This window comes from Neltuma alba, unplaced genomic scaffold, assembly GCF_004799145.2.
Source record: "Neltuma alba isolate B1F8T4 unplaced genomic scaffold, ASM479914v2 tig00011289_pilon, whole genome shotgun sequence".
NCBI classification, from domain to species: domain Eukaryota; kingdom Viridiplantae; phylum Streptophyta; class Magnoliopsida; order Fabales; family Fabaceae; genus Neltuma; species Neltuma alba.
In genome coordinates, this window is record NW_021635998.1 from 1,095,572 (window position 1) to 1,118,789 (window position 23,218).

The 23,218-nt window shown below is 35.9% G+C and overlaps 6 protein-coding genes and 1 pseudogene across 7 annotated transcripts; 1 reads left to right on the plus strand and 6 right to left on the minus strand.

The window, feature by feature from the left end:
• The first annotated feature begins 2,650 nt into the window (after positions 1-2,650).
• LOC114711394 (probable polygalacturonase) lies at positions 2,651-6,519 on the plus strand. The gene is made up of 6 exons (XM_028895785.1): positions 2,651-2,775; positions 3,418-3,738; positions 4,235-4,355; positions 4,662-4,836; positions 4,919-4,989; positions 5,548-6,519. The coding sequence occupies exons 1-6, from the start codon at positions 2,770-2,772 to the stop codon at positions 6,219-6,221; spliced, it is 1,368 nt and encodes a 455-aa protein (XP_028751618.1). The 5' UTR covers positions 2,651-2,769; the 3' UTR covers positions 6,222-6,519.
• Positions 6,520-6,805: 286 nt separating this feature from the next.
• On the minus strand, positions 6,806-8,751 carry LOC114711395 (heavy metal-associated isoprenylated plant protein 5-like). The gene is made up of 3 exons (XM_028895786.1): positions 8,721-8,751; positions 8,557-8,641; positions 6,806-8,485 (listed from the first exon to the last, which is right to left on the minus strand). Exons 1-3 carry the CDS (start codon positions 8,736-8,738, stop codon positions 7,821-7,823), a joined length of 768 nt encoding a protein of 255 aa, XP_028751619.1. The 5' UTR covers positions 8,739-8,751; the 3' UTR covers positions 6,806-7,820.
• Positions 8,752-9,684: 933 nt separating this feature from the next.
• On the minus strand, positions 9,685-10,627 carry LOC114711396 (pathogenesis-related protein STH-2-like). 2 transcript variants are annotated; one of them, XM_028895787.1, is made up of 3 exons: positions 10,519-10,627; positions 10,329-10,436; positions 9,685-10,225 (listed from the first exon to the last, which is right to left on the minus strand). In XM_028895787.1, exons 1-3 carry the CDS (start codon positions 10,592-10,594, stop codon positions 9,927-9,929), a joined length of 483 nt encoding a protein of 160 aa, XP_028751620.1. In that variant the 5' UTR covers positions 10,595-10,627; the 3' UTR covers positions 9,685-9,926. The 2 variants fall into 2 exon arrangements, with proteins under 2 accessions (XP_028751620.1, XP_028751621.1); XM_028895788.1 differs by having other exon boundaries at positions 10,329-10,373; positions 10,456-10,627.
• An 859-nt stretch (positions 10,628-11,486) lies between these two features.
• On the minus strand, positions 11,487-12,097 carry LOC114711377 (major allergen Pru ar 1-like). The gene is made up of 2 exons (XM_028895768.1): positions 11,914-12,097; positions 11,487-11,785 (listed from the first exon to the last, which is right to left on the minus strand). The coding sequence occupies exons 1-2, from the start codon at positions 12,095-12,097 to the stop codon at positions 11,487-11,489; spliced, it is 483 nt and encodes a 160-aa protein (XP_028751601.1).
• A 2,311-nt stretch (positions 12,098-14,408) lies between these two features.
• LOC114711399 (class-10 pathogenesis-related protein 1-like) lies at positions 14,409-15,350 on the minus strand. The gene has a single exon (XM_028895790.1). The coding sequence runs from the start codon at positions 15,180-15,182 to the stop codon at positions 14,703-14,705; it is 480 nt and encodes a 159-aa protein (XP_028751623.1). The 5' UTR covers positions 15,183-15,350; the 3' UTR covers positions 14,409-14,702.
• A 3,078-nt stretch (positions 15,351-18,428) lies between these two features.
• LOC114711400 (class-10 pathogenesis-related protein 1-like) lies at positions 18,429-19,282 on the minus strand (annotated as a pseudogene).
• Positions 19,283-22,000: 2,718 nt separating this feature from the next.
• LOC114711398 (class 10 plant pathogenesis-related protein 2E-like) lies at positions 22,001-22,834 on the minus strand. The gene has a single exon (XM_028895789.1). The coding sequence runs from the start codon at positions 22,760-22,762 to the stop codon at positions 22,283-22,285; it is 480 nt and encodes a 159-aa protein (XP_028751622.1). The 5' UTR covers positions 22,763-22,834; the 3' UTR covers positions 22,001-22,282.
• Between the last annotated feature and the right edge of the window lie 384 nt (positions 22,835-23,218).

Here is a 23,218-nt window from a genome sequence, read left to right on the forward strand (position 1 = left end):
TTAGTTGACTAATTTGAGAAAATTAAAGAAAGAAGTTAAGTTCGTTATTTGTAACAAATAGGTGTTGTCTTTCCTAAAAATCTTTACTAATCAAGTGTATTGGCTAAAACTAATATTGTTAGAATGAATATCTTGAAAAAATAAATAAATATGAGAGACAAGTAGATTGAGATCTGATATTTAAGATCAAAAATAAAAGTCAAACAAGGTCTTATATTAAGGACCGGAGATAGTAAATAAGTGTTGTCTTTCCTAAAAACCCCTTATAATCAAGTATATTAGCTAGAACTATTATTATTAGAAGGACTATCTTAAGAAAAAATACATAAATATGAGAGACAAAGTAGATAGGATCTTACATTTAAAACCAAAATAAAAATCAAACAAGGTCTTATATTAAGGATCGAAGGTAGTATAAGATTTTGTTTAATTCTTATTTTGATCCTAAATATAAGACTCAATCCACTTGGACTTTCATATTTATGTATTTTTTTCAAAGTAATCCTTTTAATAATAATAATCTATTCAATACACTAATTAGTAAGGAGATGTTTATGAAAGATAACACTTATTTATTACAAATAAATGATTTAACTTATTTTTTTTAACTTCTTCAAATTAGTTAACTAGTTCTTATATTTAAAACCGTCTATGAGATTTGCATGCGAAAAGTGTGACTCTTTTCACGTTTCTGTGCTACATGTGTGGCCCAAAAATAAAGGTTTTAATTTGTATATTCTTATTTTGAAATATGAAGCTCAATTCATACATTATTATTATTATTATTACAGTCTTGTTCCTAACATAGAAATATATTTATAAAGATGAATACTTCAACGTGACTGACTATATTATTCCTTCAGAATTTGATTCAAGATGGTATATATTCTATTGGAGAAGATGGTAGGAAAGTGTCATGCATATGGGATAAGAAGGAATTTCTTATCTCCAACAACACCAACAACATGAAAACGAAACAAAGGAGCGAGCCAGGCTGTGCCCAAAATTGAGAAAAAAAACAGAGAAAATAATTCTGTCCCTCTCTGGCTTTATGTACGAAATAGCAAAAGCAAAAGCAAAAGCAAAAACGATAATTAATTCCCAAAAGATCAATTTAAAAATCATATGTAAAAAAAAAATCATTTGTAATTAATTAATACATTTTTTATTATTTGCAACAGTGGAAGGTATAATTTATAATGGATATTCTTTTGGAATATAACTGCAATTATATTGGTTTTTTTTAACGTAACTATATATTCTTGTAACACACACACCATGACAATAATTTAAAATTTTGTAGGAATAAGCCATTCTATTCAAGTGACTCTCCTCTTCACTTGCTAATCAAGAGCACAAGGCCGTCAGATCGTAAGGGAACAGCATTGTATATAATTGGAGACGTCTTGTAAGGTATTATTGATGAGCTACAAATATATATCTGATGATTTATTTACATATCAAGCTAAAAAGGCACACATGTACTAAGCAGTAAGCAGCAGTAACTAGCCCATGGAATAAGATGGGGAGTGAAGAGGGGGGAAAGGGCAGTGATGATGGAGGCCAGGCTGGCACCCGAGCGATGATTGGGGAAGTGGGTCCCACGGGCCCCCCAATCGTTTTCTGGCCATCCCACATGCTGCCTGCCTCCCCTCCTTCCTCCCTCCCTCCGGTTCACCACCTTCCATGTCATCGCCTTCCACGTGTCCGAACGGGAACTCTCCTGCTCCTCCACCACCTTTCCTTGTCATTTTCTTATTATGTTTGATTTTAAATTTAATTTTAAATATAAATTTTAATTTATTTTAGTTATCATATTTATTTATTTTTTATAACAGTTATATTTATTAAAATTATTAAATACTAATTTTAATTAATATATATATTAGTAAGAGTATTTTAAATAATAACATATATGTATTATGAATAACTAATTTAACAATTTTTTAATTTTTCCAAATTTATTAACTAATTTTTATATTAAACACGTACCAACATCAACAAAGCAACTCCTTGCGAGCATCATAATGCCCCAGTACACTCTTCTACTTTTGCTGTCCGTGCTTGCTTCCCGAGCTCTCAATTTTAACCTCTAAATACAGTCTTCAGATATTATATCATTTTGTTTTTCATTTAAACGTACTAGCATAATTGAATTGAATTGCCTAAACCTGTTTCAATAACACTAAGCACCTTTAATATGAAGTTGCGAGTTCAACTGTGGTGGATCAAAGTTGCTGGCATATTGATGAAGAGAGAAGAAGAAGGGAAGGGGACTACTCATTCGGTGTGGGCAGCGGTGCAGCAGCCATGGGGGGCGTTTCGAACATGGCTGTCGGCGAGAGACGTTACGAGCCAATAATCACGTTGGTTTGCGCACTGTTATTACCAATTAGTGTCATTTAATAATATTGTATCCTTCCCTTCCCTCTTCACATTATTCTCCTCCCCCCACTTGCCCACCTTTCTCCTCCTGTTTCTTTCCTCCCCCTCCTCTTTTTTTTCCTTTCTTTTTTTTTTTGGGGTCAATTTTTATGGCTTCATACGGTTCGTGTTTCTTACGGCCTCATTACTCGCGTTTTTTGTATTGTCATGTTTCCCATTAATGGTTTTATTCTATTCCCTCTGCTTCACTGCTTAAATACTTGCCTCTTCTTTGGTGGCTGCTTCTTCTACCTCTCTCTCTCTCTCTCGTCTCTTCTCTGCTGGCCTTAGCGCCCGTTTTGTCCTCGTTATTCGCCACCATTGTCAGAGACTTTGACCGGCAACATGATAGTAAGTACGTTTCTCTTGGTTCTTTCCTTTTATTTTCTTCTGGGCATTTCACGGCGAGGTCTCTGTGTTTTAGCCGGGGGAGACTTTTCAAGGTTCAGTCTTTGATTGAATGTCAGATTCTGGAGTCATACTGTACAGCTGTGTTCCGTTCATGTTTCCCAGACAATGGAAGTTCAATTTCTATCCTTTTACTTGATGAAAGGCTTCAAGCAGATTCTATATGATCTCTGCACTCTCCCTTACTGTATATAATTTGGTCCGAGTTCCATTTCGACTGTCTTCTATTCATTTCCCATGTTACATTCAAGGCTGTAGATAGACGTGAGCTTTAATTTTTCCTTGACTTTTGCTACGACAAGTCTTGGTCTTTGCTTCTTTGCCTCTTGCTTCTTAATCTTCATATTCATCGGGAAAAGTCCAAATGAGATTGATCCTTAACACAATTGCCTTGAAGCTATTTGAAACATGGGCTCAAAGAAGATCTTCTTTACCCCTGTTTTTGTTGGCTCTCTTTCAAACTCATCTCAAACTGGGATATAAAATTCCTATGGTTGTATTTATTGTACTCATGGGATATCTTTTGAGAATCAGTGGATTTGCCCTTGTAATTTCTCTTTGTACCCTTTTTTTTTTTTTTTTCAGGTGGCGTTGCTCTTGCTGCTGGCATTGAGCGATGCCGTCAGAATCAATGGCGACGATGGTGGGGATGGGCAATGTGATTTTAAGCCAAAACTAGACCCAAGGCCACACAGTGTCTCCATTTCAGAGTTTGGTGCGGTTGGAGATGGAAAAACGCTCAACACAATAGCGTTTCAGAATGCAGTTTTCTACCTCAAGTCATTCGCTGACAAGGGTGGCGCTCAGTTATACGTTCCACCTGGGAAATGGCTCACTGCTAGCTTCAATCTTACAAGCCATCTTACTCTCTTTCTGGAGAAAGGTGCTGTCCTTATTGCATCTCAGGTACCACTTGTTGCCTCCGTGATCTTTGTTTTGAGACCCGTGGCTTTGATGCTGTCTGTTGAATGTACGGGTAGTTCACCTTCTTATTCTGGGGCTATCCAGAAGCCGTATAAAGCAGCAATACTATTTTTTTTTTTTGGGGGGGGGGGGGGAGTGTATGCCGTTAACACGTGGCAAACAAAAAATATTTTAAATCTTGCGTGTCTCGGATAAACACCTCTTTCTTTGTGTATCAGGGATGGTTTTTCTATTATAATCTAACTTTTCATGACGTAATTTTAAGTGTTGCTTTTTTGCTTGGCACTACGGGTTGATATACATTGGACATGGTACAATGCTGTTTTCGAATTAGAATAAAACTTAGAAGTTTTCCGAGGGTCTGCCATTCGAGGAATTAAAGGAATAGCTGTCGAACATTTCAAAACGACATGCTACTTTTTTGTCCGTTGAATTAGCGGTGCTTCTCTTCACTAGTCACTCTTCTTACTTTGTGTAGGATCCACATCACTGGGAAGTTGTTGAACCCTTACCTTCTTATGGGCGAGGGATTGAAGTTCCTGGAGGAAGGTATCAGAGCTTGATCAATGGGCACGAGTTACATGATGTGGTCATAACAGGTTTTTTCTGCGTCGAACTTTAAAATCTGTTTGACTGGTGGGTAAAGAATGGAAAGGGAAGGGAAGTGATCCAAAGAAAATGATGAGGGGAAAAAAATAAAGGATAAGAGATGGTTAAAATACAAATTCTCTTCCAAAATCCTTTAAACTGGGGGACATGACAATATAAAGTTGGAAGGACTTGTGAAGGATTTTGGAAGATTGGTGTTCTTTCCTTCCATAATTTGTCTCTTTTGGCAACCCTTCCTGCAACTTTCTGATTAGCCATTCGGCGGATTCTGGCATTAACCTTCTAATCTTCAACAGGTAATAATGGAACCATTGATGGCATGGGATTGGTTTGGTGGGAGTGGTTCAGCTCTCGTTCCTTGAACTACAGTCGCCCTCATCTGGTTGAACTTGTAGCATCTGATTCTGTGGTAGTTTCAAATCTTACATTCTTGAATGCCCCTGCATATGGCATCCACCCTGTTTATTGCAGGTATACTTTGAATGTTTAGGTAATTACTTGCTTTTGGTAGAAATAAAAGTATAACTGATTTGGTTTGGTGGATGTAATGCAGCAACGTAAATATTCAAAATATCTCAATCTCTGCCCCTTCAGAATCCCCTTATACTGTTGGCATAGTACCAGGTTTGTAATAACTGATTACCTTTAATTTTTGTCCACTCTAAGAGATGCCATGTTCTGAAATTCTCACTATTTTACTGTTTCCGCGCTACTAAGCAGGGATGGAGTATCGATATAGATAAATATAGGACACAACATAAACACAGACATGCATCAATTAAAAGAAGATTATGCGCACACAATGAAAAATTGTTGGCCTATATATTTCAAATTGTTCACGTATGATTAAAAAAATGGGAAATAACTTTTATTGTCTGATCAAGATAAGGATTTCTAGTCTTTCTTTTATGCCCTCCTCCTTCTTCCGGGGTGTGTCATGTTCAGCAAGTATTTGCACAGAAAGAAGAAACAAGAAAAGAAAAGAAAAGAAAATCGTGTTGACATGTACATATGCAAGTGAGGCACATGTCTGCAGTTGTCGTGCCCGAATTGACATTCAGCCTTCTTTTTCTTGGCTATACTACCCAACACTTATAAAAACGACTGAAAATAGGTATGTGTACACTAGAGATAGAAGAAGTCAAATAGCTAAGCTAACAATTGGCCACTTGATGTTTTCAGATTCTTCAGATAATGTTTGCATTGAGGATTGTACCATTACCGTGGGTTATGATGCAATTGCCCTCAAAAGTGGGTGGGATGAGTATGGCATTGCTTATGGCAGGCCCACAAAGAATGTGCACATCAGAAAGTTGCATCTCAGAGCATCTTCTGGCTCCACTCTTGCGTTTGGCAGTGACATGTCTGGTGGTATATCCAATGTTCTTGTGGAATATATTCATATTCACAACTCCAGTGGTGGAATTGAGTTTAGAACCACCCGAGGCCGAGGCGGTTACATTAAAGAAATTGTCGTTTCAGATGTAGAAATGGAGAATGTCAATACAGCTTTTGCTGCCACAGGTTATTGTGGGTCTCACCCAGACGACAAGTTTGACCCTGATGCTCTTCCATTGTTAAATCACATTACCTTGCAGAATGTGATTGGTAGAAACGTCACCATTGCTGGAAGCTTCTATGGGATTCTAGAATCACCTTTCCGTAACATATGTCTTTCCAACATAACCTTTTCCACAAACCCTGTTTCTTCCAGTTCATGGGATTGCTCAAATGTCTCTGGCTTTTCTCACTCTGTGCTACCAGAGCCCTGCCCTGATCTTCTGAACCCATCAAATTCCTCCTCTTCATCCTGCTTTTCCCTGCTGAGGATCAATGGGCAAACAGCAGTTCTCTGATTTTTTTTTTTTTTCAGCCAAGCTTATAATTTAATTTTTGCTCCATAACTTCTTCAAGAAGTTTTACTTCTATCCCTTGATTTTTCATGAGATCCCATCTTATCTTGAAGAGACCTAACTATGTGAGGATCAGTAATGGAATTATCTAATCCTCACAAAATTAGGTACGATGAAAAGATTGGAACCTTCAAAATCAAGGGATAAAATGAAATTTCTTGTCAAGTTAATGGACTGAAAAACCTACTTTTCTCATCAAAAGATTCATATACTCAAGCAGTCTTGCTTGAGCTTGCTGGGGGAAAAGGAAAAGAAAAGAAAGAAACGACCATTTGCCATTTCAGATAAGGCCATATTCTTCCCTCCAATAAGACAGTTGTCAGGATTATTCTTTTTGTTTTCCTTTTGCTTTCACCCTTTAGAATTGCATTCTTGCATGTTGCAAACCAGCATATTATTTGTACAGCTTCATATCTTCATTCATGGAGTAATGAAATTTTGGTAGTGCATTCAAAATTCCATAGCCTTTTGCATTAGTTCATTGCGATTTTACTGTAAAGCATGTAATGGATTTGGGTGATACTTAAATTAAAGGAGGCTCATTGAAGCTTAGTTTTATTCATTTTAGCTGTTAGTAGCTTGTGAAACGTGCATGAGCTGACCAAATGTCTCTGTTCCGTTACCATCTTAAATTTTTTGTCCCTCAAGAGTTCATTCTCTTGCAAAATCATGACTTGAGTAGATTTAGCTTGGATAAATAACAAAATCACTCCTAACTATAACGATGAAATTTTTGGTGGGTCACTGGGACCTTGATTCTCTGCTGCACGTGACAGAGACCACGCACGTCATTGGTAGAAGAACGTAATTAGCCAATGAAAGGTTATATACATTCCAGTCTATTCATGAATTTTTTTTTAATTAATGTAAGTATCTACTTCTAATTAAAATGACATCTCTGCATTTTTTTTTCCAGAGTAGCTATTCTACAAAAAAGTACAAGTTAACTTGAAGTATATATTATAAAATAATATATTTTCTCGCAAAATGGTAAAAATTACTTGGGATAAGTACCTAAATGGAGAGGGAGTTTTATGTTGCTTAAATAATCAAAGCATAAGTGTTGATCTTCTCTTTTACCTTCATTTTCTAAACAGAAGAAATGTTATCTGATACCGTGCAAGCGTCATGGAAACTTTCTGCTTGAGAATAAACTCAGCAGAGATTAAAAATCTCATGTTGTAAAAGAATATCAGTGAAAATCATAAATCTCTTCATCTGGATGTTCTGGTTTCTGACATAACTATGCTCAAATTTCAAGGATGGAATGGACTGTATTATACAAAACCTTTGTATCTTCTGTTATATGAAATACCATTTGTGCCCTGTACATTTAAGGAAGGAATCTGGCACTATTTCTTCGGGTACCCGCAAGCAAAGAATCTAATTCTTGGCCCCAGAATCTCACATGCACCCAAATAATTCTAACCCCCCCCCCTTCCACGTTATACATTTTTACTAATTATTGCCAGCATCGCCTCATACACGAACCTATCTGGCAGAAACAGTGTTATTGACTTCTGATAACTATCTGTCGGTGATCTAGACTATGGTACATGAATTAGGATTTTCATCACTGAACATGGATGTGAAACTTTCATTTCCATTAAGGTATTCTGCACTGTAATGTTCCGTACGGCTGTAATGCGTGAGCTTGGATGAGCTGACATATTCATATTCGGTAACGTAAGGTGAAGGCTGGTATGTGTTATAGCAGTGTGTCACATATATTGGCGTGGTTTGCTCTTGTAGAAATACTTCGCTATGGTATCTGTCCTCTTGTCCAACACATTCATGGCAAGAGGCAAATCTGGATCCGTAGTTAGGTGGATGCTGATATATCTCGTGAACCTCTTCCTCATCTTCTGATTCTGGACGACTCCGTGATTGCTGACTTGAGCTATCCTCTGTGAGTTTGGGCAATGCCGTCGCCTCAGGTGGCTGTTCAGGTGGTGGTGTTGGCTGCGGTTGCTCTTTGCGTGGTTCTACTTGCAATTTCTCAGGTGGCCCATTTTCTTGTTGCTTTGGTGTTGCATCTGGGGCTTGTTCTGGTGGTTGAGATGGAGACTGTGTTGGTTCAATATTAGGCGAGCAAATGGTGGCATTCCTCTTGGTTCTCCTGATGGCTTTGATGATATATTCTGGGTCTGCCCACCCAATGATTGTAATTTTTTGTTGATGGAGGTCGAAGTATAGATCATTTATTCCTGCAGAAAAATGAAAAGTTGTCAAATGGGTGATAGGCAGATTCATGGAAGAGTAATCATATTATGCTTACCATCAATGTTGTTAAGAGTCTTCTTTATCCTCTGCACGCACCCATTACAGTCCATCCGGGCCTGTATCTCTGTGACTCGAGGTCTCTGCATTTCATGGAATGGTTGTCAGAAGACAAGCTTCAAAATAATGAAATGAAATATGCATGGATTTTGGGTGACAAACCTGCAACCCAGGAGCCATAAGTAGAGGGTATGAAATAAGACAAACCAAGAGGTAATATTTTGTTTGAGGGCAGAGTGGATAATGGTTAAAGAATCTGCTTAAGGGACATGTATATATGTAAAATGGTGGGGAATCTTTAAAAGCCAAAAGATGTAGGACATGCAAGGAATCTCGTTTTTTCGGGTAGAGAGAATTGGTATTACTTCATTAGGGTACATGGGAGTCATTTAAGCCTAGATTGTATAGGTTGCAATTAATCTGACGCTTTTCTGGTCTCTTATAACGTATAAATACATGTAAAGTAAAAAGCCTGTTAAAAACATGTCTACAATTAATTGTAAACTTGAGAGCTGAAACTTGTATAAGATGCGTGCTTTTTGAGTTTCGAAGATCACGGCTTCATCTCATAAAGCTAGAATTTTACAATTAAAGCAACTTCCATGGATGAAGCGAGGAATGATTTGATGATGAAAAAAAGTTTCAACTTAAAACTAATCTTTTATGATGTTACGGGATTGATAATTATAATCATGAAGATAAACTGAACCTTCCTATAACTTTCAAAAGATGTTTGAATTTATCGGTGAAATTTTCCAAGTTGCTTTTTGGTGCAAGGGTGGAAAATTCCGTTATGCTTTTTCTGCGAGCCATGGTTCAAAACCACTTGTACTTTTTCACGTTGACTAACAAAATAGTCATAGACAACAAATCTCTTACCTCAAAAAAGCCGGAATGTATTCCAAGACAAAATAGTCATCCGCAACATATGTTCAACTTTTTCTTAGAACAGTGAGTTTATAGGTTATAATTAAGTTAATTTTTTTTACCGATCTGGACCAATTTTGTTAATATTAAATAACATCAAATTTTGTAAAATCAATCTACTATTTTCTAAATGTCATTAGTCTTCTTTAAATAAATACTATCCCTAATTTAATGCATTCTTAAAATTAAAATTAACAAGGGATAAAATAATTAAAAAAATTAAGCATTACATATTAATATGATAAGCCCGCATAAGTTAGATTGGGCCATACATGGAAGAGATAAGAGAACAGCAGTTATTGCGTAATCATTGCAAATCTCCCACACAATTTATTTGCACACCTCTATTTAACAATATTGAAGAATGGGTTTGACGAGTTTCTGTAAAACGAAGACAAGATCCAAGAAAAGAAAATTACTGAGAGGACATAATCATTGAATTTAAGCATAGGCTTGTGGGTTGTCATGCAGGTAAGATTCCACAACTTTGTAGATTCCAATAGTGCTTTCTCTTCCTTCTTTAACGTCTTCTTCTCTGACTTGTCCATCTCCCACTGTGTAATATTTGCTCGTCATCTTGCAGAGACAACCACCTTCACTGCTTCCTTCAAACTTCACCTCATAACCTATCGACTCAAGCTTCTCTCCCAGGGGGCCTCCTTCGATCATTGTGTATTTGCACACCAGATTTTCCTTATCAACCTCATCAATCCTGTGCTTCAGATATTTGAAAGGCCCCTCTGCAACATCGATCACAACAAAAACAAAACGATTATATATTATCACTTTCTACTCATAGATATTATATTGAATCAGATATGCTTTCATTTGTTACGAACAAACCTTGAGCGAAGTTAACTTGTTCAATGGTTCCAGGTCCTCCGTCACCTTGAAGAACGGTGACGTCTTTGACGAACTGAGGCAGGAGTTTTGGGAGGAGAGTGCTGGAATCTAGGATCAATGCTTTGACCTTGAAGAACGGTGACGTCTTTGACGAACTGAGGCAGGAGTTTTGGGAGGAGAGTGCTGGAATCTAGGATCAATGCTTTGAACAGTCGTGGTGCTGCGATTGGGCTTGAATACTCCTGTGTGAACACCGTCGCTCCCATTCTGATATATATTGATTGATTCCTTTTATATTGTTTTGATCTTTCTGCAGATTCCCAGACTCTGGCTTGTCCATGTTTTTATAGGGTGCAGAGATATGTTTCCGAGGTGGGTTTCGTGGAAATGATGGTCTCAAGGAAAACTTTGGAAATACGACTTTTGTTAGGCATAAATCAGTAAACAAGGGAATTTGTTCAAATTAAAAGACTTATGGATTTGAATATGTATTAGTTACTCTATATATTACGTTGGGATTAGCTAGGTTATGCATTTTGGTTCCACATTTAATTTGAAGGTGTTAAGGTTTATGAAAGCACACACATGGGCTGCGTCTAGGCTAGCTAAGAGAACAAGTCAGACCCACTCAACCTTACCAACCCCCTAATTATATTATACAGTCCAAGAAAGCCGCAAAAAAGTTGTCTCCTTATTCATATTCAAACCAAAATGGTCTTGATATGGATATTTTAAATGTGTGATAAATCCCAACATATATAAGCAAGTTAATTCTTATATTTTGAAAAGAACATATCCAACATCTGTTATCCGATCCCTTAATCACATAATATCAAAAGTTGTTGGGATGTCAAACGTAAATTCATCGACGTAAATAAAAATAAAGAAGTCCCCATTAATTAAAATAGAGTTAATTAGCTAGAAATAAATTAAAAGTGATAGATAACCCATAAATTTGTTACATAAAGCAAACACAAGCACGATTCAATATCATTTATAATAATAGCGAATTTCTTGTGGGGCTTTTAAATTTAACGAGAATCCAAATTATTGAAAGGGCATATTTATTTAGAGCCTTGACATTAAAACTAAGGCTAATTAAAGATGGATGAAGCCTTAATTTTGAACTGGTGATATTGGGAGGATCAGAATGAAGTCTCAAGCATATAGATCAGGATTCTGGAGAAGATAGGCTTCCACGACTTTGTAAATGTCCAGAGTCGTTTCCTTCCCTTTCTTGATCTCGTCTTCACTCATCTCATAATCTCCCTTGGTATTATACTTTATGATGATCTTGTTGTTGCTTCCCCCATCTGGTTTTGCCTCAAACTTAACTTCATAAGCAATGCTCTCGAACTTGTCCTTTAATACGTCTCCTTCGATCGTAGTGTAGCTGAACGCCAGACGCTCCTCGTTCATCTCATCAATTCTGTTCTTCACGCTTCTCACTTTCTCACCTATATATCCAATATTCTCACCACTGTTAAGTTAAAACCAAAGCAAAACTGTACGTGGCATGAGAAATTCGTAAACGATTGGAAACGAATCTCATTAATTTAATAAGCAAAGTAGTGTAGGTATATACCTTCAGCGATATGAATCTGCCTGATGCTGCCGGGGCCACCATCTCCGTGGACCACTTGAATGCTCTTCACGACCTCAGGAAGAAGCTTCGGAACAAAGTTTTCAGCGTCCACCACCAATGCTTTGAACAACCTGGGAGCTGAGATTTGAGATGAATACTCGGCTTCGTCTCTGTAAACACCCATAATTAATGCCCGAAACCACCAAACTAATCAAACCCACAAAATTTGCGTTAAGTTGCTGACAATGTGAAGCTGATATCCGCAAACCCGACTGATTTATAAGCTCTGAGATACTCTCAAGTAGAACTTCTCGTGTGTTTCTTTGTCCCGAAAGGATGTTGCGTAGGTCACGAGAAAAAACACAGACGTCCACGACGGCGTTGTTTTCGAGATTAGGTTTAAATTAAATTATTTGTTTTTCTTGGCAAGATCGAAATTGTGCGAGTGAGATGCTTGGTCGTTCATAACAAGTTTCTAGTTTTCTCCTTGTCATCTAACAAAACCACAGTTAAGGCTAGCAGGGTTGTAGTGATCAAGGCAAATTAGTGATTGTCCTCTTTCTCTTTAATTTGCTGTGTTTCTCTATAAATATTACAGTCTTATTAGAGGATCCGATTGGAACATTAAAATCACAACAAACAAAAAAATTGTGTTACAGTTATAAATGGTATTGCCATGCTTAAGCTCAAGCACGTCCGCGAAAGTGTATATATACATCTTGATCTTACGCTAAATTAAAGCATATAGATCCTGAGATGCTCCCCATATTCTTTCCTATGCGTTAAATTTATTACTGTTAATTTCAGTTCAGCTAAAAGTTATGACTTATGTATAAAACAATATTAAATTATACGCTCATATTCGGTCGTTCCATTCCATCAACGGGAAAATGACCATTAGTCATGGAGTAATTTTAAGTACAAAAAAAAACAGAGAGAGATCCTCTTCTAACATTAATTGGAGTGGAAGTTTTGTAGGTGGGCTCATATTTTATTGTAAGCCCATTAGCCCATTATGGTACAGTTTTTATTTTTTCCTTTTGAAATTTCACTGCAATTGGAAATTGATTGGTTTTTTTTTTTTTTTTTGGCTTCTCTTAATCAGAAGATAGACCATGGATGAGTCAAAGGAATACCGTTTGGATGATCAATAAGCTTATGGTGACTTCTAACCACTATCAGTTAATTAATTAAAACCATTTAATTTCCTTCCTTTTTTGGCTTTGATCCCCTAAAGGTGAAAGTCCTTACAAATTGTTTTTCTAAGAATTAAGGGAGGCATTTGATATTATTGAGCTACAAAACCCCACCATGTGAATATTATAACTAAAGTCTAAAAGTCCTCATCCACAGAGAGCGGCATTCTGTTCATTCATGGCATGCGCCTGAAGAGCTGAACTCTATAAATATAAATATAATATTTTCGGTTCTCAATATAAGACCTAATTGACTAATTTGAAGAAATTAAAAAAATTAGTTAAGTTAATTATTTGTTATAAACAAGCGTTGTTTTTCTTAGAAGATCTTTGCTAATTATGTATATTGGCTAAAATTACTATTTGATGAAACGTTTAACATGTGGAACTACTATAAGAATTACTTTGAAAAAAAAAATAAATATGAAAGACAAAGTAAATTAGGATATTATATTTAGGACCAAATTGAAAGGCAAACAAACTCTTATAATAAGAAACAAAGGGAGTATATATTAAATGGACGAAGATAATTAAATTATTATGGTGTTCCAAAAGACTCTATTATTTTCAACAAATTAGTCCATACCCTAATATTCCGTCATGCGGGTCATGTACGCAATTGTTGAAAACAACGAATGAACCCGCGCAACATGCTGTACATACACGCGCAAAGTTGAATAAAATATGAGACCGTACGTCTTATTTCATGCCAGAAGGTATTTTTATTATGTTTCCTTATATTTCATTCTTCACCAAGTGGCCATCCTCTCCTTTAATTTGCCAAAAATGCAGTTTTGGAACCCAGCAACTATATTTCTTTATAGCTTATAAAAAATCAGGAAGAAAAACAAATGGAAAAAATGGAGGGGGAAAATTAGATAATGTTATAAATATTATATTGCGTGGATATTCATAATTCTATAGTTTCTTAGGATTCCATCTCATGGTTAATGACATTATCCCTTATAACTCCCAAATTAAAGGGTTTCTAGTATTTATTCCCTATAACCTCTAGTTATATAACTACGTTGCTTAATTTTTTTTTTCTTTGTGTACTTGTAATTACTCTTTAGATTAGTCTTCAATATTGAGATCTTATAAATAAGAGATGATGTATACATATTTAAAATACTGAAGTGAATGAGAACTCATTCTTTTTTTCTCTTTCAATTTCCTCTTATTTTCTCCATCTCCTTCATCTCAATCTTTGTACTTTTCCCATTTTCATGACAGATAAACATATATGTAGTTTTAAAAACACCCATATATATAAATGTTTGTAGGTATATATCACGTATATTTAATGAAGTGAAATTGCTGTTGTTATTTAATTTGGATTTACATATTACAAAATACAAGCAAAAGTACCAAGTATAATGAACACTTCAAAACCAATAATCACTCACAACAAAATACGAAGACAAAACAGAACACTCACACACGACTGGTAAGCCTCAGAAGCCCCACAATTTTAAGGATGGGGCGAATGGGCGATGAGTAAAAACACACATAAGATTGGTTTTCAACATCATATATATGGATCCATCTCCACTTTATTATTAATGATTGCTTTAATTTGCTTCATGTAAGATTCTAGCAGAGATCGGGGTTGGCGGCGATGTAGCCCTCGAGGGACTTGAAGAGATGTGCTCCCTTCTCCTTGCCGGTCTTGAGCATCTCTTCCGGCGGCGACGCATCTCCTTTGGTGTGGTACTTGATCACCACCTTGATCACTGATCCGCCGGCGGAGCCCTCCACGATCTTGGTCTCGAACGAGATCTTCTCCACAGGCTCCATCAATATGTTGCCTTCCACTATGCTGTAGTTGTAAACATAGCTCGCCTCATCAACCACTTCCACCTTGTGCAATCCGTATCTGGGGTTCCCACCTTCGTCGACGGAGGAAACTTTGATGACGCTTCCAGGGCCGCCGGTTCCTTCGAGGAGCTCGACGTTTTTAATGTCGGGGATAACCTTGGGGAGGATGGTATGGCTGTGTTTGAGCGAAGCGTTGTAGAGTCTAGCGGGGGCCACGGCGGAGACGTGCTCCTCCTCGAAAGTGAACACACCCATGATTCTATAAAGGCACAGAGAAAGGAAGAAGAAGAGATCGAAGGAAGATGAGGATGAGGTTTGGGGAAGTGTGTGGTTTAGTGAGAAGGAGGACACGCTATTTATAGCCACCACGTCGATCACCAACCCATGGTATTATTTCTTGAGCTTTGTGTGAAAATCCAAAGGATGAAGGAATACCAGAATTATTCAAGAAAGGCGGATTTTAGACATCTACACAAGGCTAGCTACCATTCTTCTAGAAAACTATGTTGGCTTTCTGCAATAATAACAAGGTTAATCAGCAGGGGGGCACACATAGAGAGGCTCTCTTGCTCGTAAGCTAACAAATCCCTTATTATTTTTATTGTTATTGTTATTATTATTATAGGTTTAAGATTAAGATCAAAGCAGAAACAGAGGTCTATTAAATGCAATAACGTCGGTGTGTTGTGTGGTTTTATGAGGACGGAAGATGTCAGCATTTCACAAGAGTTCGTGTTTATTTGTACCTAATAGGTGGGCTCTGTATTTTGTTCTAATCCCATTATGAGTCACTTCCCGGATGGACTTTAATGATAGTCACGAGGTTCTTTTTATACACATCGCTAAAGATTAAACATTGACTAAATACTTAAAAAACCTAACTGTTGGTGCATTAAAAGCTAAAATTAATTTTTAAAAAGTAACTACAAACAGCTTTTGAACAAATTTACTTTCAGAGATATTGCAAATGGATAATCCGAAGTAATAAAAATTATCCACAAGACTTTTGGATTTTGAGAGTTTCCCATAAAAAGTTTTGCTTTCGCAAAACTTCTAAACAAACATGCCCTTGGTTGGGAGTTACAGAATTACAGGCACTTTGTAGTTCGTACGGATTACCTCGTTTCAGTTTTTACTTTTTAACCAAAGGTGTGCCCTGAATTTATGATCCTTTTGAAAGTCCATTGCCATCCAAAAACGCTTTTCCTTTTTTGCTCTTGAAAAATCCCAAGTATGAACTTTGAAGATAGACTCCTATTTTTTCCAGTTTAATTAATCAGAAAATAGACTATGGATTAGTCAAGGAATGCGGTTTGAATTTCAGTCATACGCTGGTGGCGACCTCTGAGGCTCTGACTCTCTTATAAACTTGAAAGCAGTTAAATTTGTTCGTCCAAAAATGTTGACTTGTCAGAGTTTTTTTAATGCTAACTAAGATAAATCTATAATAGTTTGCCTACCATTTTCTCATTTATGAATTATGATTTCTAAAGTTTTGTTTCTATCACCAAAAAAAGAATATGTTCAAGTATTCTCTCTTCGTTTCCCTTTTTTTTTTTTTCAAAGGGGAAATTGCAGTGTGATTTAATAGAATAATTATAAATATGAAAAAATCCCACCACAATTAAAAAAATTCTAGTGTAAACAAGTTTAGAATGACAATTATTAAATTGTCCTCTGGCGGATTAAAAAAAAATCTCTCTTTACGACCATTTTGTAATTGTCATTCTAAACCTATTTGCATCCAAATTTCTACAGACTGCAGAGTCATTTGTCCATTTGGCGAGATTTTTTCTTATTCTTTTTTTCTTGGCGAGCTTGAGATCTTCTGGATTCATTCCTGGATGAGAGGCTTTTGTGGGACCAATATCTTCATTCAACTGTAGATCTGGTTGGACCATTGCTACTTAGAGATATCAACATGATATGCCTAAGAATCAGAGGTAGAACTGTATTCAATAGAGGAATCAGATTCAGGTTCAGAGGTTCCATCTGTTGATGTTTCATCTTTATTCACATATTGGAAAGTGGCTATGGTTGCATTAGTAAATAATTGCTTGAGGTGAGTATAAAAGTCCTCCGCGTTACGCCACGTGTTTGAACCGTATGTATGTCTGTCTTAAATTAATTAAATTAAATCATTACGGCGTAACGGAGACTGCATCATTTTCCACAAAGGACTAATTTATGCTGACCATGATAAAGACAAATATTGAAAAACGAAAACCCGGGCTATCATATATTTAACTCTGATTCTAAATATAAAAATTAGTTAATTAATTTAAATAAATTAAAAAATTAATTAAGTTAGTTATTTATAATAATACGTATTATCTTTTTTAAAATATTTTTACTAATTAAATATTATTTGATAAAATATTTAATATGTACAACTATTATAAGAATTTTTTTAAAAAAAAAAAATAAATATGGAAGATAGTATAAATTGGGATCTAGGATCAAAATGAAACTCAAAGAAATTTTAATATTAAAGAGTGAAGGTGGTGTGTGTATATAAATACAAGACCATCCTATTCCATATATACCAAAAGTACTCTAACTAATTTACAAATTTAATCTTTCAATAGCAGGCCCCAAGGGTTACCTACAAACCATGACCTTGCCGTCTGAATGGATCTACATTCTACTGGTTGTCTGGCTTTTACCTCACTCATTTAAGATTTGTTTTGTTATCATATAATACCTCTTCTTTTAATATAAATCACGATTATCTATCTCACGTATGTTAAAAAATTGGTTAAAATAATTTTATTTTTAATTTATTTTTTTGTTTTTGGTCATATTGATAGTTAATGATTTTCTTTCTTTTCTTGTTGAGTTCTCACAACACGCATTTAATGATAAGTAGAGGTATTTGTGGGAAATAAAGCATATAAGTAGAGGTAATTTGAATATCAATCTTTAAAACATGAGACTGAAATTATTAACACACACCACGCACACATATATACCATGTAGCACCACAAGCACAACATTATTGGTGGGAAACGTTGATAACGGACTCTTATCTTTAATTTTTATTTTCAATGGTAATATTTCCTCAATCTTCAAAAATTATAAGTGCAAGTCATTAATCTCATTGCAACAATCTACCCTTTTCCAGTGTTAGAAGTAACTTTTAGCTAACTAAAATTACTGAATTACACATCCTACTATTGTTTGATGTCCAATAAAAAAATTATTCTTATTCATATTGCTGTTTTCCTTAATTGACCTGTAATATGTTGACCCCCAGTCGTTATGGAAATATCGTGCATTATTACAGTCAAAACATTAATGATGAAGACTATTACTTCTCCTATAGATAATGTGTGTCTGTAGAGATATATATATTTGATTCGTCGCAAATAAAACCATTACCAATAATATTCTATACCAATCTATCCTAATTGAAATTAATAATACATTGATAAAATATTGTTAATTAGCTTTTTTTTCTCCAACCGTTAATTAGCTTATTATGAAAGCGGGAAAAATATATATCGCATGATGGAATTGCTTTCATTCTTTGGATGTATACTTCTTACAAAATACAAGGTGTGAAGTATATATATGGTAAACACTTGACAACGCTGGCCAAAAAAAAAAAAGACACTTTGACAACACAGTCACTCAACAAGATTTGAAGACCAAACATAACACTCATGAACACTCACTCCCGAAAGAACCTTCCAAAGGAGGGGACGATGACCAAACAAGGTTGATTTTCCACTTCATCGATCCTTGAATTTTTTAAAACCAAATAGAATCATAACTCAGAAAGATATTATATATATAAAGATTCTAGCAGAGATCGGGGTTGGCGGCGATGTAGCCCTCGAGGGACTTGAAGAGATGTGCTCCCTTCTCCTTACCGGTCTTGACCATCTCCTCCGGCGGCGACGCATCTCCTTTGGTGTGGTACTTGATCACCACCTTGATCACTGATCCGCCGGCGGAGCCCTCCACGATCTTGGTCTCGAACGAGATCTTCTCCACAGGCTCTATCAATATGTTGCCTTCCACTATGCTGTAGTTGTACACGTAGCTCGCCTCATCAACACTTCCACCTTGTGCAATCCGTATCTGGGGTTCCCACCTTCGTCGACGGAGGACAGTTTGATGACGCTTCCAGGGCCGCCTGTTCCTTCGACAAGCTCGACGTTTTTAATGTCGGGGATAACCTTGGGAAGGATGGTGTGGCTGTGTTTGAGCAGAGCGTTGTAGAGTCTAGCGGTGGGCACGGCGGAGACGTGCTCGTCGTCGAATGTGAAGACACCCATGATTCTATAGAGGCACGGAGAGACGAAGAAGAAGGAGAGATCAGGAGAAGATGATGATGAGATTTGAGAAGTTTGTGGTTTTGTGAGAAGAGGGACATGCTATTTATCGCTACCTCGCCACCCAATGCTGCTACTTTAGCCAGAGTTCTCACTGAATTTTTTTTTTTTTTTTTTTCTGTTTTAATTGAGGTATAGTATAACAATTAATATCGTTAAGGAAAATAATGTTTTTTTTTTTTGTGGAAATATATTCCAAAGGATGCAGAAAGACTAGAACTAGTCAAGGAAGGCGGGTAAGTCTCCACGACACTGACACTCTAGAATGGGCTTGCGTTAAGGACACGGTTATTAATTAGTGCAGAAATTAATATGGGAATAAAGCAGCGCCAGTGTATCAGAAAAATACTGCTCTTTTTTTTTTTTTGCCCCCAAGTTGATAAAGGTGATGCTAATTGTTAAATTGTTTACTCTCTTTGGCTTTAATTATTGATAGCAACCTTGTAAAATGTTCAACTACTACTCTGCGTTTTCACTTTGGTTAACAGAAAAAATTATACTGAGATCTCAGAAAAGAATTATAGGTGCTATAAAATAGTCCTAAATGGACAAATGATCATTCCGAGGATTTTAGGGACACAAAGTGTAAAGGAGTTTAGAATTCTCAAGCATCAAATTGCTGGCGCAAGCCACGATGAGGAGAGAATTTTTTTTCCCCCCCAATCCGCGAGGTCAATTTTAATAATTGCATTCTAAACTTGTGTACACCTAAGTTTTTAAGGATTTCAAAGTCATTTGCCTATTATGGTAGCACTTTTTTATATTTAAAATTCTGCGGCATCTCAGTATAATTTTCCCTCTTTTTCCTACTATAATTATAATACTGCATCCTTAAATAATTGCTTGACGTGAATATTATAAGTAAAAAGTCCTCCGATCCACACACAAGTATTAAATTATTGTGGCGTACCAGAGGCTTCGTCATTTTCAACAAAGAACTAATACTTTCGTTTTAGATCTTAGAAATTGAAAAATTACATACAAGGACCTGTTTGCAAAAATTGTTGTTAAAACTCATATTATTGTTGTCAAAACCTATACTAATATTGTTATGAGTCTTTATTTGCAATTTTTCTATTTTGACGGTTGTTTTTTATGATTTTTTCTTTTTATTTTGATTAGCACACATATATTCTAGGGTCAAATGCGTCCAACACCCTGAAACATTTTTTCAAGTATGTCTAGTGCCCTAAAATATTTTGTAGTGTGTCTATTTTTTTTTAAAATTGCATTCAGTACCATAAAATATTTTGTGGTATAATTTTGGTCTTAAAGTATTAATTTTTTCAAAAATAATTATACTTTTAAAGTACTATCTCATGAGCAGTTTTGATTCCATCTTTAACTCATCAAAAAATGATTGTATATTAAATACCATAAAGTATTTTTTTCAGTATTTTTTAGAGTGGTGGATATATATAGTTTAAAAAATATTTTAAGGTGTCAGATGAACAATAAAATACTTAAAAGTACTAGATACACTTTAAAAAAATACTTCAGAGTGCTAAGCTTAATACTTTAGGTGTGCTAGATGCATTTGGTAAAACATCTCGGGGTGCTAGAGGGCAGCTTGACCTATATTCTATGGGCTTAAGCAGGATATGATTGATATATAGACGCACATAGTCAGTTGAATTAAAATACAAGATGATCTTATTCCATAGAAAAATTCAAAAGTGCTCTCTTTTTCAAAAGGAATTTTATACCAAAAGGACTCTTGATTGTATTATAATTTATAATTTACCTGGCAAAAAAATAATTTATAAATTATATTTCATCCTTCAGGGGGAGCCCCATATGCCCTTCCTCTCCTGAATTTACTTATACTATACATACACACAATACAAGCGTGCAAACAATGATGAGCTTTTTTTTTTTTGGACTGAACAATGATGAGCTTATTGAAATGGATCTATTCTGGTGGCTGTATATATATGGCTTCTACTTCACTGGATCATATAATTAAACTTGTTTTGTTATCATATAATACCTCTTTTTTTTTTAAAAAAAAAAGTCACGGTTATTTAAATTGGATTATGTAAAACTCTTATTTTCTTAATATCTTCTGTCTTATTCCCAAAAAAAAAAAAACTAGTTGACTTATTTTTTTTGTTTCAATTTTAAAAAATTTTCCACTGATAGTTAATGTTTCTCTCCCTCTCCCCCGCCCTGGTTTATTCTCAAAATAAGCATTTGATGATAAGTAAACAAAAATATAATAATAATATAGAAATGACTTATATTTGGATCTTACGACTTTTCAAGAAGTGACTTGTATTTGAGACTATTTACATGGACCCCATATAACACCACAAGCACAGCATTATTATTTGGCAACGTTAATAATCGACCCTTATTTTTAGTTTTTATTTTCGATTGTAATGTTTCCTCAATCCGTAAAATTTATAGTGCATTTCTCTCTGGCAAAAAAAAAAATATTATGAGTGCAAGTTAATAATTCCATTGCAATAATGTTCCCCTTTTTTTTTCAGTTAGAAGTAAATTTAAGCTAACTAAAATTACTAAATTACACATTCTATTGTTTTGAGGTCCAAGAGAAAAATGATTCTGATATATTTTGATGTTTCCCTAATCAATTTAATTATTAAAAAAAAATAAACCCCTGCAATTATACTTCTTTATAAGTTATTAAAAACAGAAAATGGTAAAAGTAAGGGAAAAAATTCTGTAAGCGATAAATATTGTTAAAAAAATAAGTATCACTGTCACATGTATTTAATGAAGTGAAATTGCTTACATTATTTGGGATTTATACTTACTACAAAATACAAACAAAAGTGCGAAGTCTATAATGAACACTTGACAACCAACACTCACTGCAAGATACGAAAGACCAAACAGAACACTCACTGACAAGTAATCCTCAAAAGCCCACATACAGGGAGAGGACGATGACCAAAAAAACACAAACAAGTTTTTTTTTTTGTTCCCCAATTTCGTATCGATCGATCCAACTCCATCTTATTACAAACTTAATTTGCTTCGCAAACGACTCTAGCAGAGATCGGGGTTGGCGGCAATGTAACCTTCAAGGGACTTGAAGAGATGTCCTCCCTTCTCCTTGGCGATCTTGAGCATCTCCTCCGGCGGCGACGCATCTCCTTTGGTGTGGTATTTGATCACCACCTTGATCACTGATCCGCCGGCGGAGCCCTCCACGATCTTGGTCTCGAACGAGATCTTCTCCACAGGCTCCATCAGAATGTTGCCTTCCACTATGCTGTAGTTGTACACATAGCTCGCCTCATCAACCACTTCCACCTTGTGCAATCCGTATCTGGGGTTCCCACCTTCGTCGACGGAGGAAACTTTGATGACGCTTCCAGGGCCGCCGGTTCCTTCGACGAGCTCGACGTTTTTAATGTCAGGGATAACCTTGGGAAGGATGGTGTGGCTGTGTTTGAGCAGAGCGTTGTAGAGTCTAGCGGTGGGCACGGCGGAGACGTGCTCGTCCTCGAAAGTGAACACACCCATGATTCTATAAAAAACACAGAGAGGCGAAGAAGAAGAGCTCAGTGGAAGATGACGATGAGGTTTGGAAAGTGTGTGGTTTTGTGAGAGGAAGGGCATGCTATTTATAGCCACCTCGCCGGCCCATGGTACTGCTTTAGCCGTAGTTCTCACTGAGTTTGCCTAATGCTTTTCCTTTTTTAAATTGAGGTATAGTCTAACAATTAATGTCGTTAAGGAAAATGCTTATATTTTATATGGAAAAATATTCCAAAAAGATGCAGAAAGACTAGAACTAGTCAAGGAAGGCGGGTTTAGATGTCTCCACGACGCTGCCATTCTAGAAGAGGCTTGCCATAAAGACAAGGTTAATGAAGTGTTTTATTATTATGTCACCTCATGTAATATAACACCTGCTTAATTAATTTAGAAAGATTAAATAAATAAATTAAATTACTTGTAGTTATTCATAATAAATAG

Bases quoted from the DNA above. Each gene is read 5' to 3' on its own strand.
- LOC114711394 (XM_028895785.1), top strand. The intron at 3,739-4,234 runs GTACCACTTGTT...TACTTTGTGTAG, and splicing joins CTGTCCTTATTGCATCTCAG to GATCCACATCACTGGGAAGT. The intron at 4,990-5,547 runs GTTTGTAATAAC...TGATGTTTTCAG, and splicing joins TACTGTTGGCATAGTACCAG to ATTCTTCAGATAATGTTTGC.
- LOC114711395 (XM_028895786.1), bottom strand. The intron at 8,486-8,556 runs GTAAGCATAATA...ATTTTTCTGCAG, and splicing joins GACTCTTAACAACATTGATG to GAATAAATGATCTATACTTC.
- LOC114711396 (XM_028895787.1), bottom strand. From the start codon at position 10,594: ATGGGAGCGACGGTGTTCACACAGGAGTATTCAAGCCCAATCGCAGCA. The intron at 10,437-10,518 runs ATTCCAGCACTC...CATTGATCCTAG, and splicing joins GTTCAAAGCATTGATCCTAG to ATTCCAGCACTCTCCTCCCA. The intron at 10,226-10,328 runs GTTTGTTCGTAA...TCGATGTTGCAG, and splicing joins ACAAGTTAACTTCGCTCAAG to AGGGGCCTTTCAAATATCTG.
- LOC114711377 (XM_028895768.1), bottom strand. From the start codon at position 12,097: ATGGGTGTTTACAGAGACGAAGCCGAGTATTCATCTCAAATCTCAGCT. The intron at 11,786-11,913 runs GTATATACCTAC...TTGGATATATAG, and splicing joins GCAGATTCATATCGCTGAAG to GTGAGAAAGTGAGAAGCGTG.
- LOC114711399 (XM_028895790.1), bottom strand. From the start codon at position 15,182: ATGGGTGTGTTCACTTTCGAGGAGGAGCACGTCTCCGCCGTGGCCCCC.
- LOC114711398 (XM_028895789.1), bottom strand. From the start codon at position 22,762: ATGGGTGTGTTCACTTTCGAGGACGAGCACGTCTCCGCCGTGCCCACC.